The sequence below is a fragment of the Lactuca saligna genome, chromosome 8, assembly GCF_052625555.1.
Source record: "Lactuca saligna cultivar CGN05327 chromosome 8, ASM5262555v1, whole genome shotgun sequence".
Lineage (NCBI taxonomy): Eukaryota > Viridiplantae > Streptophyta > Magnoliopsida > Asterales > Asteraceae > Lactuca > Lactuca saligna.
Window position 1 is genome coordinate 154,187,138 of NC_136424.1, and position 17,279 is coordinate 154,204,416.

Here is a 17,279-nt window from a genome sequence, read left to right on the forward strand (position 1 = left end):
GAGTTGTTCTTCAGACTCGGCGAGTAGCTTGAAGATTTACTGGGACTCGCCGAGTCGTTCTTTAGACTCGGCGAGTGGAGTCGGGGTGGCCCCGCGATTCTTCCACGAGGATCTCATCGAGTCAGGAGGGGATACTCGACGGGTAGAAAGGGGAACAACCGGGAAGTTGGGGAGGACGTCTAGACTCGCCGAGTCGCCCTTGTACTCGACGAGTCCGGTCAAGTTGACCGTTGACCTGCATGTAATTTCGTAGGGTCAGTTGTCTTGTTTGATAAGATCATTAATAAAGGTATGTGGTATTATAGGGAGCCTGCAGATTAGCGGATCGAGTGCGAGTAGCTCCAAGGGTTTAGAGCTTGCATACTACGAGGTGAGTTTTCTCACTATACTTCCCCCCGGAAGGGTTTGACTGTGAGACCGGAAGGTCGTATGTGATATGTGTTATTTATGCTATAACTAGAAGGGTAGATGCTATACATGATATGTATGTTTATACGGGCCGGAAGGTGATATGTTACGTGACAGAAAGGACAGGTATGATGTATGATGTATGTGCTATGTGTGTTATGTTATATGTATTATGTGTTATAAATGTTATGGGCCGGAAGGCAATATACTATGGGCCGGAAGGCAATATGATACGGGCCGGAAGGCGATATGTTATGGGCCGGAAGGCGATTATGTTACGGGCCGGAAGGCAATGTATTGTGGACCGGAAGGTCAGGGCCTGGAAAGGCATATGTGTGTAAGTCGTATACTGGGGAACTCACTAAGCATTTATGCTTACAAGTTGTATGTATGTGTTTCAGGTACTAGCGACGACCGTGGGAAGGCGCCGGCGTGACGCGTACACACTGCCATTGTTGGAGATCTTGGGGATTCTTTTAATTGTATTTTGAAATGAACTTGGAATAAATACTTTTGTTGAATAATGTTGTTCTATTTTAAATGAAAATTTTATTTGAAAATTTGAGCTGTTACAATTGGTATGTGATGGATACGCGGGAGACTTCCGAGAGATCGAAGACAGTGGAGGAGGTTCCAGTGGTGCGCGAGTTTCTAGATGTTTTTCCCGAGGATTTGCCGGGAGTACCTCCTGCGAGACAAGTAGAGTTTGGTATCGATCTGGTTCCAGGGGCTACGCCTATTGCGAAGGTGCCTTATCGTCTTACACCTCCAGAGATGCAAGAGTTTTCCTCGCAACTCCAGGAGTTGTTGGGAAAGGGATTTATTCGGCCGAGTAGCTCGCCGTGGGGAGCACCGATTCTGTTCGTCAAGAAGAAGGATGGTTCACACCGGATGTGTATCGATTACCGGGAGCTGAACAAGGTGACGGTCAAGAACCGCTATCCGTTACCGAGGATTGATGATCTATTCGATCAGTTGCAAGGGGCATCTTGGTTTTCCAAGATCGATTTGAGATCAGGGTACCATCAGGTAAGAGTGCGGGATGAGGACGTCCAGAAGATAGCATTTAGGACGCGGTATGGGCATTACGAGTTCGTGGTGATGCCTTTTGGGCTCACCAATGCCCCGGCAGTGTTCATGGACCTCATGAACAGGGTATGCAGGCCGATGCTGGATCGGTCTGTGATTGTATTTATCGACAACATCCTGGTGTATTCGCGGTCTAGAGAGCAGCATGAGGGACATTTGAGGGAGGTCCTTGAGGTATTGAGGTCGGAGAAGCTATATGCAAAATTCTCCAAACGTGACTTCTGGTTGCGGGAGGTCCAATTTCTGGGACATGTTGTTAATCAGGCAGGGATATTGGTTGATCCGGCCAAGGTGGAAGCAGTGATGAGTTGGGAGGCACCGAAGTCACCTTCCGAGATCAGGAGTTTCCTTGGGTTGGCGGGGTACTATCGGAGGTTTATTAGGGATTTCTCCAAGATCGCAGTACCGCTCACCAGATTGACCCGGAAGGGTGTTACATTCTCATGGGGACCCGAGCAGCAGACTTCCTTCGAGACACTTCGTCAGAGACTGTGCGAAGCCCCGGTATTAGCTCTCCCGGAAGGGATGGAGGACTTTGTCGTATATTGCGACGCATCGATTTCGGGACTGGGTGCAGTGTTGATGCAGAGGGGCCATGTGATAGCTTATGCATCCAGGCAGCTGAAGCCTCACGAGGCGAGGTATCCCACACATGACTTAGAGTTGGGGGCAGTGGTGTTCGCTCTCAAAATTTGGCGTCACTACCTGTACGGGGTTCGTTGTACTATATACACGGACCATAAGAGTTTGAAGTATTTGATGGATCAACCCAACCTAAATATGCGTCAGAGGAGATGGTTGGATGTGGTTAAGGATTATGACTGTGAGATCCTATACCACCCAGGCAAGGCTAATGTGGTAGCCGATGCATTGAGTCGTAGGGCGGAGAGCACTTCACTGCGGGACGTATGTCTGAGGTTGACGGTGATGACTCCGGTATTAGATGCTATTCGTGGGGCACAGGCCGAGGTTGTGAAATCCGAGATGCAGAAGAAGGAGCGGGTCGCCGGGTTAATTTCAGAGTTCGTTAAGGATGGACGAGGACTTCTGACGTTTCAGGGTCGGATTTGGGTACCATTCGTGGGCGGTACGCGTGCTACTTTGATGGAGGAGGCTCACAGATCGAAATTCTCGATCCATCCCGGTGCTACGAAGATGTATTTGGATCTGAGAAAGGAATATTGGTGGCCTTGCATGAAGAGAGACGTCGCTTGGTTTGTTGAGAGGTGTTTGACCTGCCGTAGGGTTAAGGCCGAGCACCAGAGACCGCATGGTAAGTTGCAGCCCTTGGAGATTCCTGAGTGGAAGTGGGAACAGATTACGATGGATTTCATCACCAAATTGCCGAGAACTGCCAGAGGAGTCGATGCAATTTGGGTGATTGTGGATAGGTTGACAAAGAGTGAACACTTCCTTGCCATTAGCGAAAGTTCATCAGCAGAGAAGTTGGCGGAGTTAAACGTGAGAGAGATAGTATCTCGGCATGGAGTGCCGATCTCGATTGTTTCGGACCGCGATGTACGTTTCACTTCCAGGTTCTGGAAGAAATTCCATGAGGAGCTGGGTACTAAACTGCATTTTAGTACCGCATACCATCCCCAGACAGACGGTCAGAGCGAGCGGACGATTCAGACATTGGAAGACATGCTTAGAGCGTGTGTGTTAGACTTCGGGGGTAGCTGGGATGCGCATTTGCCTTTGGCTGAGTTTTCCTACAACAACAGCCATCATTCGAGCATTGGTATGCCACCTTTTGAGTTGTTGTATGGTAGGAGGTGTCGGACTCCCATCTGCTGGGGAGAGGTGGGACAGAGAGTGATGGGCAGTACAGAGATTGTACTTCAGACGACCGAGCAGATTCAGTAGGTTAGGCAGAGGTTATTGACCGCCCAGAGTCGACAGAAGAGTTATGCGGACAGACGCCGGTCCAAGCTGGAATTTCAGGTTGGTGATTTCGTTCTCCTGAAGGTTTCTCCCTGGAAGGGAGTGATCCGGTTCAGGAAGAGGGGCAAATTAGGGCCCCGGTTCATAGGTCCATTTCGTGTAATTGCAAGGGTAGGTCGGGTAGCATATCGGTTGGAGTTGCCAGCGGAGTTGGGTCAGATTCACAATACCTTTCACGTATCACAGTTGAGGAAGTGTATAGCCGATGAATCGGCAGTGGTTCCGTTAGAGGATATTCAGGTGGATGCGAGCCTGAATTACGCCGAGAGACCAGTAGCTATCAGGGATCGGAAGTTCAAGGTTCTGCGGAACAAGGAGATACCTCTGGTGTTGGTTCAGTGGCAACATCGGAAGGGATCAGAGATGACTTGGGAGCCGGAGCGTGAAATGCGGGAGCAACATCCGGAGTTATTCGCAGAGTGAGACTTCGAGGGCGAAGTCTAGTTCTAGTGGGGGAGAGTTGTAACAGCCCGGAATTTCAGGTATTGTTTTAAAACTATTTTTGGGTACATTTTAGGAAGGGACTCGGCGAGTTGGTGCCTGACTCGCCGAGTAGGACCGCAGGCTTGGTCGTGGATGCGCGACTGGACTCGACGAGTCCAGATACGGACTCGGCGAGTCGACGCTGTTCAGCAGAAACCCTAGCCGTTTAGTTGGAACGTAAATATAATGCCTCTTAGGCCGTCACTGTGCGTTTTTTTGGCCGTTTTGTGAAGAACCTGGCATCTGTGGACGACTAGAGGAGAAGGGAAGGCTATTGGGACTTTGAGGAGATTGTTAGGCAAGAAGAGGCAAGGTTTTAGTCAAAGGAAGAACAAGAGGATTGAGTTCTGAAGGTTGGGGACACAGAGATCACGTTTTTTAGGTAACACTCGGTCCATTTCTGTTGTTTTGGTGGTGAGCACGAATCTAGGGTTTATGAAACCCATTTAGTGATTAGATAGATTATAATGTTGTTACCAAGCGTTTAAATCCCAGTAATAGTATGTTTAAAGGTCCAGGAAGTCCCATGTCTATATATTTCGGAACCATGCGAATTACAGGAGGCAGTTGATAGACTGCATGGCATGGACTCGCCGAGTCCAATGATCAGACTCGGCGAGTAGCTTGAAGATCCGCTTGGACTCGCCGAGTTCTTCTTCAGACTCGGCGAGTAGCTTGAAGGTTCACTGGGACTCGCCGAGTTGTTCTTCAGACTCGGCGAGTAGCTTGAAGATTTACTGGGACTCGCCGAGTCGTTCTTTAGACTCGGCGAGTGGAGTCGGGGTGGCCCCGCGATTCTTCCACGAGGATCTCATCGAGTCAGGAGGGGATACTCGACGGGTAGAAAGGGGAACAACCGGGAAGTTGGGGAGGACGTCTAGACTCGCCGAGTCGCCCTTGTACTCGACGAGTCCGGTCAAGTTGACCGTTGACCTACATGTAATTTCGTAGGGTCAGTTGTCTTGTTTGATAAGATCATTAATAAAGGTATGTGGTATTATAGGGAGCCTGCAGATTAGCGGATCGAGTGCGATTAGCTCCAAGGGTTTATAGCTTGCATACTACGAGGTGAGTTTTCTCACTATACTTCACCCGGAAGGCTTTGACTGTGAGACCGGAAGGTCGTATGTGATATGTGTTATTTATGCTATAACTAGAAGGGTAGATGCTATACATGATATGTATGTTTATACGGGCCGGAAGGCGATATGTTACGTGACAGAAAGGACAGGTATGATGTATGATGTATGTGCTATGTGTGTTATGTTATATGTATTATGTGTTGTAAATGTTATGGGCCGGAAGGCAATATACTATGGGCCGGAAGGCAATATGATACGGGCCGGAAGGCGATATGTTATGGGCCGGAAGGCGATTATGTTACGGGCCGGAAGGCAATGTATTGTGGACCGGAAGGTCAGGGCCTGGAAAGGCATATGTGTGTAAGTCGTATACTGGGGAACTCACTAAGCATTTATGCTTACAAGTTGTATGTATGTGTTTCAGGTACTAGCGACGACCGTAGGAAGGCGCCGGCGTGACGCGTACACACTGCCATTGTTGGAGATCTTGGGGATTGTTTTAATTGTATTTTGAAATGAACTTGGAATAAATACTTTTGTTGAATAATGTTGTTCTATTTTAAATGAAAATTTTATTTGAAAATTTGAGCTGTTACAATTGGTATGTGATGGATACGCGGGAGACTTCCGAGAGATCGAAGACAGTGGAGGAGGTTCCAGTGGTGCGCGAGTTTCCAGATGTTTTTCCCGAGGATTTGCCGGGAGTACCTCCTGCGAGACAAGTAGAGTTTGGTATCGATCTGGTTCCAGGGGCTGCACCTATTGCGAAGGTGCCTTATCGTCTTGCACCTCCAGAGATGCAAGAGTTGTCCTCGCAACTCCAGGAGTTGTTGGGAAAGGGATTTATTCGGCCGAGTAGCTCGCTGTGGGGAGCACCGATTCTGTTCGTCAAGAAGAAGGATGGTTCACACCGGATGTGTATCGATTACCGGGAGCTGAACAAGGTGACGGTCAAGAACCGCTATCCGTTACCGAGGATTGATGATCTATTCGATCAGTTGCAAGGGGCATCTTGGTTTTCCAAGATCAATTTGAGATCAGGGTACCATCAGGTAAGAGTGCGGGATGAGGACGTCCAGAAGACCGCATTTAGGACGCAGTATGGGCATTACGAGTTCGTGGTGATGCCTTTTGGGCTCACCAATGCCCCGACAGTGTTCATGGACCTCATGAACAGGGTATGCAGGCCGATGCTGGATCGGTCTGTGATTGTATTTATCGACGACATCCTGGTGTATTCGCGGTCTAGAGAGCAGCATGAGGGACATTTGAGGGAGGTCCTTGAGGTACTGAGGTCGGAGAAGCTAAATGCAAAATTCTCCAAATGTGACTTCTGGTTGCGGGAGGTCCAATTTCTGGGACATGTTGTTAATCAGGCAGGGATATTGGTTGATCCGGCCAAGGTGGAAGCAGTGATGAGTTGGGAGGCACCGAAGTCACCTTCCGAGATCAGGAGTTTCCTTGGGTTGGCGGGGTACTATCGGAGGTTTATTAGGGATTTCTCCAAGATCGCAGTACCGCTCACCAGATTGACCCGGAAGGGTGTTACATTCTCATGGGGACCCGAGCAGCAGACTTCCTTCGAGACACTTCGTCAGAGACTGTGCGAAGCCACGGTATTAGCTCTCCCAGAAGGGATGGAGGACTTTGTCGTATATTGCGACGCATCGATTTCGGGACTGGGTGCAGTGTTGATGCAGAGGGGCCATGTGATAGCTTATGCATCGAGGCAGCTGAAGCCTCACGAGGCGAGGTATCCCACACATGACTTAGAGTTGGGGGCAGTGGTGTTCGCTCTCAAAATTTGGCGTCACTACCTGTACGGGGTTCGTTGTACTATATACACGGACCATAAGAGTTTGAAGTATTTGATGGATCAACCCAACCTAAATATGCGTCAGAGGAGATGGTTGGACGTGGTTAAGGATTATGACTGTGAGATCCTATACCACCCAGGCAAGGCTAATGTGGTAGCCGATGCATTGAGTCGTAGGGCGGAGAGCACTTCATTGCGGGACGTATGTCTGAGGTTGACGGTGATGACTCCGGTATTAGATGCTATTCGTGGGGCACAGGCCGAGGTTGTGAAATCCGAGATGCAGAAGAAGGAGCGGGTCGCCGGGATAATTTCAGAGTTCGTTAAGGATGGACGAGGACTTCTGACGTTTCAGGGTCGGATTTGGGTACCATTCGTGGGCGGTACGCGTGCTACTTTGATGGAGGAGGCTCACAGATCGAAATTCTCGATCCATCCCGGTGCTACGAAGATGTATTTGGATTTGAGAAAGGAATATTGGTGGCCTTGCATGAAGAGAGACGTCGCTTGGTTCGTTGAGAGGTGTTTGACCTGCCGTAGGGTTAAGGCCGAGCACCAGAGACCGCATGGTATGTTGCAGCCCTTGGAGATTCCTGAGTGGAAGTGGGAACAGATTACGATGGATTTCATCACCAAATTGCCGAGAACTGCCAGAGGAGTCGATGCAATTTGGGTGATTGTGGATAGGTTGACAAAGAGTGCACACTTCCTTGCCATTAGCGAAAGTTCATCAGCAGAGAAGTTGGCGGAGTTATACGTGAGAGAGATAGTATCTCGGCATGGAGTGCCGATCTCGATTGTTTCGGACCGCGATGTACGTTTCACTTCCAGGTTCTGGAAGAAATTCCATGAGGAGCTGGGTACTAAACTGCATTTTAGTACCGCATACCATCCCCAGACAGACGGTCAGAGCGAGCGGACGATTCAGACATTGGAAGACATGCTTAGAGCGTGTGTGTTAGACTTCGGGGGTAGTTGGGATGCGCATTTGCCTTTGGCTGAGTTTTCCTACAACAACAGCCATCATTCGAGCATTGGTATGCCACCTTTTGAGTTGTTGTATGGTAGGAGGTGTCGGACTCCCATCTGCTGGGGAGAGGTGGGACAGAGAGTGATGGGCAGTACAGAGATTGTACTTGAGACGACCGAGCAGATTCAGCAGGTTAGGCAGAGGTTATTGACCGCCCAGAGTCAACAGAAGAGTTATGCGGACAGACGCCGGTCCGAGCTGGAATTTCAGGTTGGTGATTTCGTTCTCCTGAAGGTTTCTCCCTGGAAGGGAGTGATCCGGTTCAGGAAGAGGGGCAAATTAGGGCCCCGGTTCATAGGTCCATTTCGTGAAATTTCAAGGGTAGGTCAGGTAGCATATCGGTTGGAGTTGCCAGCGGAGTTGGGTCAGATTCACAATACCTTTCACGTATCACAGTTGAGGAAGTGTATAGCCGATGAATCGGCAGTGGTTCCGTTAGAGGAATTTCAGGTGGATGCGAGCCTGAATTACGCCGAGAGACCAGTAGCTATCAGGGATCGGAAGATCAAGGTTCTGCGGAACAAGGAGATACCTCTGGTGTTGGTTCAGTGGCAACATCGGAAGGGATCGGAGATGACTTGGGAGCCGGAGCGTGAAATGCGGGAGCAACATCCGGAGTTATTCGCAGAGTGAGACTTCGAGGGCGAAGTCTAGTTCTAGTGGGGGAGAGTTGTAACAGCCCGGAATTTCAGGTATTGTTTTAAAACTATTTTTGGGTACATTTTAGGAAGGGACTCGGCGAGTTGGTGCCTGACTCGCCGAGTAGGACCGCAGGCTTGGTCGCGGATGCGCGACTGGACTCGACGAGTCCAGATACGGACTCGGCGAGTCGACGCTGTTCAGCAGAAACCCTAGCCGTTTAGTTGGAACGTATATAATGCCTCTTAGGCCGTCACTGTGCGTTTTTTTGGCCGTTTTGTGAAGAACCTGGCATCTGTGGACGACTAGAGGAGAAGGGAAGGCTATTGGGACTTTGAGGAGATTGTTAGGCAAGAAGAGGCAAGGTTTTAGTCAAAGGAAGAACAAGAGGATTGAGTTCTGAAGGTTGGGGACACAGAGATCACGTTTTTCAGGTAACACTCGGTCCATTTCTGTTGTTTTGGTGGTGAGCACGAATCTAGGGTTTATGAAACCCATTTAGTGATTAGATAGATTATAATGTTGTTACCAAGCGTTTAAATCCCAGTAATAGTATGTTTAAAGGTCCAGGAAGTCCCATGTCTATATATTTCGGAACCATGCGAATTACAGGAGGCAGTTGATCGACTGCATGGCATGGACTCGCCGAGTCCAATGATCAGACTCGGCGAGTAGCTTGAAGATCCGCTTGGACTCGCCGAGTTGTTCTTCAGACTCGGCGAGTAGCTTGAAGGTTCACTGGGACTCGCCGAGTTGTTCTTCAGACTCGGCGAGTAGCTTGAAGATTTACTGGGACTCGCCGAGTCGTTCTTTAGACTCGGCGAGTGGAGTCGGGGTGGCCCCGCGATTCTTCCACGAGGATCTCATCGAGTCAGGAGGGGATACTCGACGGGTAGAAAGGGGAACAACCGGGAAGTTGGGGAGGACTTCTAGACTCGCCGAGTCGCCCTTGTACTCGACGAGTCCGGTCAAGTTGACCGTTGACCTGCATGTAATTTCGTAGGGTCAGTTGTCTTGTTTGATAAGATCATTAATAAAGGTATGTGGTATTATAGGGAGCCTGCAGATTAGCGGATCGAGTGCGAGTAGCTCCAAGGGTTTATAGCTTGCATACTACGAGGTGAGTTTTCTCACTATACTTCACCCGGAAGGGTTTGACTGTGAGACCGGAAGGTCGTATGTGATATGTGTTATTTATGCTATAACTAGAAGGGTAGATGCTATACATGATATGTATGTTTATACGGGCCGGAAGGCGATATGTTACGTGACAGAAAGGACAGGTATGATGTATGATGTATGTGCTATGTGTGTTATGTTATATGTATTATGTGTTGTAAATGTTATGGGCCGGAAGGCAATATACTATGGGCCGGAAGGCAATATGATACGGGCCGGAAGGCGATATGTTATGGGCCGGAAGGCGATTATGTTACGGGCCGGAAGGCAATGTATTATGGACCGGAAGGTCAGGGCCTGGAAAGGCATATGTGTGTAAGTCATATACCGGGGAACTCACTAAGCATTTATGCTTACAAGTTGTATGTATGTGTTTCAGGTACTAGCGACGACCGTGGGAAGGCGCCGGCGTGACGCGTACACACTGCCATTGTTGGAGATCTTGGGGATTCTTTTAATTGTATTTTGAAATGAACTTGGAATAAATACTTTTGTTGAATAATGTTGTTCTATTTTAAATGAAAATTTTATTTGAAAATTTGAGCTGTTACAGCCCAACCAAGTGTACCTAATCCTTTAGTCCTTCACTCGACTCACACATAAATGTGAACAAGGTCTTAGTCTTAATTTCCCAAAGATGGAAATTCTGATTCATCACACAATACAACTTGCATGATTCCAAGTTTCTATCCAACTGAAACTTGGGTGATAAGAATCTTTCCGTATTTGGTAAATTATGACATTACCATAAATGAAAGAATCAAATTTTATTTTCCAATATTGCTTTCAATGGAAACATATAAACAATAATTTTTCACAAATGCCATTGTAAGGATACTTCAAATAAATAAATAAAAGTTTTTTTATTTTAAAACTTGTAGAAAAATCTTATCCTTACAATGAAAATATGTACGCAAACTTTGTTGATATCTATTCCTAAGCAATCTATCAGAATCAACATACTGTTTCTTTAAGCTTTCTTTGATTTTCTAAAACATGAAAATGAAATTAGATTACATTATGTATTAAGAATCTCCAAAAGATACTTAATAGAGTTAGATAATGGACTTTACTTGAAGTAGAGTCGAACTTTTGACTTTACTCGGTCTTTCAGGTAAATCTGGCAGCTTCGCGACCAATGCCCCTTCTTTTGGCAAAAGAAACATATGGAATCTTTGGAAATGGTACATGAGACTATCTCAAACTTATCCTTTCTCTTTACCATTAGGTCAAATGACTTGACCATGGCCGATCCCTTTCCATTGGGAAGAGAAAGCTTTTCTGGACTTCTAATGTTACCATTGTCAATCTCCATGGAAGTTTGGGAAGTTGATCTTCCAATCAAATTTTGATTTACTAGTGCCCCAAATCATTGCTGATTTATCAGAATCAAGCAAATAGGTAAGATCATTATGGGCTATTTCTTGATCTGTCATCAGGGTGTGACTGACGAACAAAGTCAACAGCCAGCTACCTCGAGACTTCGACACCCGACTCTCCTGACTTACAAATAGGGATTGAGTGACCTTGAACTTTTCAAGTATTTAAACTTATGGGATAGGGAGAATAATTGGAGGAGGTGGAGAAAGTGAAGCATGATTTCCAGTCCCATTAATGCACAATAAAGGGATTAATCTTTCACCTTGATTGCCACGTGGGATATCATCTTCAATAGGAAAGCTTGTTCCTAAAGATTTAGGAAGACCATAGTTGTCTTAAATAGACATATATAATGGGAGAAATTCAAGTTTAGTTGATTTAAAGTCTTTAATATAACACCCAATATGAAATATTAAGGCTAGGATCCAACAACCTATTTATAACGGGAAGATGGATGCCGTAATCCAAGCTATAAAATAGTTGAAGGTAGGGAAATGACGATTTACCAATTTCCACCATGAAAACGAAATATAATTAAGTTTTAATTTGATTTGAAACTGCTAGATCTTTTGAGATACATTGAACTTTCAATGGCATGTTTGAATCTCTATTGTGCCCTCTCAATTTTGTGACTAGGATGCCGAGAATTACAAACAAGGTGTGAATAACCATGCAAATTGACTTGGTACCCTCAACTTTATCACCTAATTGATGTGTAGGTTAACCACACACGCTCCACAAATCTATGATAAACTTAAGTTACCCTTCTCCACACATTTTCAGTCCCATGTTAATGTGTCGGTTAACCACACACGCTCCACTAACGACCTAACAAAAGTGCAAAGTGTAATTTCATGGGTTAGCACCATTTCATATTTTCCTAAGTAACTAAGATTGAGAATTTATAAGTGTTTAGTTACTTAGTATTTATCATTATACTTTTAATGAAGGTAGAATTATAGCCTTTATCCTATCTGATCGGCTAACGACCCTCCACCAGTCAAGGAAACAGTGGGTGAGAGTGGACACCCATTAAACTGCCATTTTATAGGTAGTAACATTATACCCCCTTATAGACCGACTTCGTGAATGCGGCCTACTAATGGTAATATTGACTTTATCTTATACATATCTATATAATTAAAATTATAATAATAGTTTAAGGGTTGATTTTTAAACTTCTAAAATTCTAGGGCATGATTTGGAATTAAAGCATTCATAAGTAAATCTTTACAAATTCCAAAACTTGAGGGCAAGTTTTGAAACTATTCAAAACTACTTGATTTTCATAACTTATGAGTTTTATTAATGTTTTAGAGACTTAAATTAAGAGACTCTTGAACATCCATAACTTGAGGACAAGTTATGGAGTTCATAAAAACAATTTATGAGAAAAAAACTCTTCATTTTGTAACCTATGGCATTATTTATAAGTTTTAAGAATCATAAATGTGTCTTTTCATATAAATTGAGGACAAGTTACAAAAACACAATTTATGAACAATTTGTAGATAGATTTGGATTTAAAATAACTAACACAAAGTTTTTTCATTAATCTAAATTAACTCATAAAACAAGGTAACATGAAAAAACTTTTGATAATCCATAACTTATGGAAGTTTCAAAACTCTTAAGATCATAACTTTTTAAAAAAACTTTTGAGAACCAAAATTTTATGACAAAATTTGTAACTCCTTAAAAAATTTAGATCAAACTTTTAAAACAAATAAAATAATAATATCATTCTATCTTTTAATAAATTGACCTAATTCAACTCTTGTAGTAAAATGAATCAAATTTTATAAATAATTAGTTTTCCATAAAATCAAGTAATTATCTTAAAATTTGACAAACTTCATGGTTTTTTATTTTTGTTTTCAACTTTGAAAATCAAACATTTGCATCAAATATAATAGAAAACAACTCATGACTCTGATACCACTATTGGGTTTTTGGTATAATACAACATCCTATGGTGTACATACAACCCTGAATACCTTGGATCTATGTTTTCACTAATTATACATGCAAATGGTTTCCAAGACATTAAACCTATAACTAGCATACATTTGACATAAACCATATAAGATACTAGTTAGGATAACATACCTTTTGATGGAGCTTGAAGTCTTGATGTATTTGGCCTTAAAGAGCTTAGCCCTAATAGTGTGGAAGCCTTAACTGAAGTCACAACAAATCATGGACAAAGGTAGAGCTTGTGAGAGAATTCCATGCACCCAAAAACACCCATGAACTCCAAGAATGACTGAAGTGGTGTTTTTGAGGCTAAGAGCATGTATTTATATGTGTGGATTCCAAGGGTCATGGGTATAACCCAAATCCATACCCATGGGTTTTATGATCCATGGTTCATGTGGCCCAACTCTTTATGTATCCATACATAAACTTCGTCCAACATGGATAATAAGCCCAACTCATATAAATATAACTAATTATCATAATTAGTCCCCATAGATTTAATTAGTCTCTTTTGATCACTAAATTATTTCCAAATTAATTATTGATCAATACTAATCGAAGCGAAATCGTTCTGGTACGTGAAATATTAGCGAACGTCAAATTGGATACAATCGATCCCAATCGCGATCCAAATCGATCGTAGTAGCGAACCCAATCGATCCTAATAGCGTTCCTGGAGTCAAAATCGGGCGTACATGGAGTCAAAATCGATTGTACTGAAGTCAAAATCGATCGTACCTGAAGTCGCTTTTATTGCTTCCGATCGGATTTTATGCGTTGATGACATGGCGATTTAGGCGGGAGATAAGCCGCGCTTTAGACTATCTATTCAATTTCTCCAAACGTCGTGTTCGATTTCTCCAATCGCCGTGTTCGATTTCTCTCATCGTCGACTCTCTAGATACGATGGATAGACGTTTAGTTTTCTTAATGTTAATTGCACACTGTAAATTGCAAGTCTTTGAGATTAGTATATATAGACCTTGTATTGGACACCCAAAATCAAACTCAATTTCGATTACAACTTTCTATCTTCAATATCTGCACTTAATTTTGCTATTTATAATTTTCTATTTTCCACTACAAATTGTGTATCCGATATTCCAATTGTGAAGAATGGCATTTGGAAGAAAAAAGAGTCTCAACCAACTCATTCAGATAGTGATACAGAAGGCACTCAACTTAGTGAGACCCAAGAGAAAAAAACAATCCATATTGATGATGAGGTTCAACAAACATCCCCAAAAAACAATGTTGAGAAAGATCCAAGAAAACCACTCCATGAAGAAGTTACATATGAAGAAGTTCAAGGAAACAACAAGAATAGTGGAGGTTCTAAACGTTGGACCTGTAACCACTGTAAAGGCAAATATACAAGCTCTTATACACGAATCCGTGTTCACTTTTTTGGACCTCCTGTGGGGAAAACAGCTGAGATCAAAAGGTGCCTGGTTCTTGTTAAAAGTAACCCGTATTATGATATTCTATATAATAGGGTGAAAGAAGCGGAAAAGCAAGGTGTTGCTGCCAAAACATTGAAGAACTCGTTGCTCTAAAAAAACTCAGCTTCAAAAAGTAGGATTGAAGATGCATTTAAGATGATCGAGAGAGAGGAGGTTGACATGAAGATAGTTTGAGGCTTGTGTGCTAATGGGATTCCGTTTAATGTGTTACGGAACCCACAATTCCTTGAAATGATTCAAGCTATTAAGAAAGCATCGGAAGGTTACAAACCACCTTCATATGAAAAAGCTAGAACTTCGTTGCTTGATCAATGTGTGAGAAAAGTGGGCAAAGAACTTGATCCCATCAAAGACACGTGGTTAACACAAGGAGTATACGTTACCTCGGATGGTTGGTCGAATGTAAAAAATGAACCACTTATAAATGTTATTGCACAAAATTCATGTGGTGCAACTTTTATGTACGCGGGGACCTTTTCAGTGATTGAGAAGACGGGGGTGGAGATTTCTAAGTTTCTTCGACAAGCTATAGAGGAGATTGGTCCAATTAGTGTTATTCAAGTTGTAACCGATAATGTGGAAAATTGCAAGGCAGCTGGACGGGAAATACAGAAGGTATATAAACATATTTTCTGGTCCCCTTGTTGTGTACATTCTTTAAATTTGATTTTTAAAGACATGGCAAAGCAATTTGATTGGCTGTCCGACACGTATAATAGAGGGAAGGGTATTGTCACGTTTTTTTAAACCACACACACGGCTTAGCTTTCTTTAGAGACAACTAGAAATTGGATTTGTTAAATGTTGCACAAACACGATTTGCATTGCATTACATATTGTTGAAAATACTAACCGAGTGTAGGGAAGCACTTGCTACTACTATTGTCGTAAACTCGTGGTGGGAATGGGTCAACAAGGCGGATGGGCACACTAGGGTACTTGCTAATAAAGTGGCAGATACAATTAAAGATGAAGATTTTTGGGATGATATTGCTCACATTTTGGCTGTCACAAAACCTATCTTTTACATGGTAAAATTTTGTGATGGTGAAGGTCTAAAAATGGCAGAAATATATGAACGGATGGACAATATGATGGGTCAAATCAAAGAGGCTATGACTATGAGGGACAATAAATTCTCAATGTATTACAATAAAGTTGAAGAAATTGTGCTCGAAAGATGGGACAAGATGACTATCCCCCTCCATTGTTTAGGATTTGCTTTAAATCCTAAATATTATGACAAACATTATCTTTCAAAGTTGGCACCAGGAGGCATGAAAAGAAATCCTCCTAATGAAGACAGAGAAGTTATTGTTGGTGTTTTGAAAGCAGTTGAAAAAATTTCAGAGGGTGAAGAAGAAGAGAAGCAGTTGAGAGAGCAATTTGCAACCTTTCACATGAAGAAAGGAATCTATTCATTGGCGAGGACGCAAGCCGGTGCGGTGACTATGGACACGATTGATTGGTGGGAAACATATGGAGTCGAGACTCCGGATTTAGCGGACGTGGCAAAACGAATCCTCTTACAGCCGGTTAGTAGCTCTTCGGCTGGAATTGGAGTACATACTCTCATATACATAACATCAAAAGGAATTGTTTAAATGGCTCAAGAGCAGATAAACTTGTGTATATTCACTCTAATATTAGAATTTTGTCTCGATTTTCAGAATCTTACAAAGCCGGACCCAACAAAAAATGGGACATCAATCCGGAAAGTAATCACATTGAATGTATAAGTGCTCGTCTAAAGGAAATGGTGTGGGAGAACCTTGATGATGAAGGCATGGAGAATGAAAGAGGAAAAAGGCAGCGGATAAACTAGTTTATGGTATTTTAATATTTTTCTTATTAAGTATTATGATGAAGTAATTGTGGTATTTCTTTTGTTCCTGTTTTGGTAATTGGTACTTTTGTTATTAAGTATTTGAACTTTGAAGTGCTAAATTGTTAAGTAATAGTATACATATATTTTATGAAATAATTGTGGTATTTCTTTTGTTCTTGTACCGGACTATACAATACACTGTACCGGTTCGTACCGAAATGAGCCTACCCCCTCCCCCCGCGGGTACCCGATACGCTAAATGTTGCGAACCCCGTACCGTACCGTACCTCGTTCCCCGTACCATACCGCGTTTCTGGTAACTATGGTCTTGGGAAGGCCACTGATTGCATGGAATGATGGTGGTACACTCAAGATGGCGGGAGCTAGTACTTGTGGGAAGCATCAGCCAGTTCAGGGCAGATAGGAGGGAAGCCGCGAGTGTGGCACATGGATTTCCGAGGTAGGTGATCGTAGCGAACATCGATGATGAAGTTTAGTTTAAGTGGGGGAGAGTTGTAACACCCATAATCCAGGAATGGAATTCTAGGGTTTTTGGGCATTTTAGAAAACCTACTCGACGAGTTGGAAGGCCCCAAATCGTCGTGTAGGAACTTATATGGTCGCGCGGATTATGGGACCAACTCAACAAGTTGGAGGACCCAACTCGACAAGATGGAGCTAGAAATGAAAACCCTAATTTTTAGAGTTTGCACCCTATTTAAAGGACCTTAAGTCCTCCCCTCCAGTCTCCTTACCACCTTCATGATCAGAAGAAACCGTAGCAAACTAACCCTTTATCTTTGAGTGTTTATAAGGCTTAAAGTGTGTGTGTTTGTGCATTTATTGAAGAGACCTGAAGATTTGGAAGCTAGGAACAAGGAGGAATTTGTAGATCCACCATCTACTTCATCTTGGCATCATTTTGAAGGTAACAAGTCGTTACCTTGATGATTATAGT

General features: G+C 43.6%; 1 protein-coding gene across 1 annotated transcript; it reads left to right on the forward strand.

The window, feature by feature from the left end:
- Nucleotides 1-14,724: 14,724 nt before the first annotated feature.
- On the forward strand, nucleotides 14,725-17,269 carry LOC145010198 (uncharacterized). The gene is made up of 5 exons (XM_078968770.1): nucleotides 14,725-15,108; nucleotides 15,181-15,230; nucleotides 15,356-16,028; nucleotides 16,164-16,226; nucleotides 17,171-17,269. The coding sequence occupies exons 1-5, from the start codon at nucleotides 14,725-14,727 to the stop codon at nucleotides 17,267-17,269; spliced, it is 1,269 nt and encodes a 422-aa protein (XP_078824896.1).
- The last annotated feature ends 10 nt before the right edge of the window (nucleotides 17,270-17,279 follow it).

Coding starts and splice junctions, on each gene's coding strand:
- LOC145010198 (XM_078968770.1), top strand. CDS start 14,725: ATGATTCAAGCTATTAAGAAAGCATCGGAAGGTTACAAACCACCTTCA. Junction 15,109..15,180: donor CTGGACGGGAAATACAGAAG/GTATATAAACAT, acceptor GACATGGCAAAG/CAATTTGATTGGCTGTCCGA. Junction 15,231..15,355: donor AGAGGGAAGGGTATTGTCAC/GTTTTTTTAAAC, acceptor AACCGAGTGTAG/GGAAGCACTTGCTACTACTA.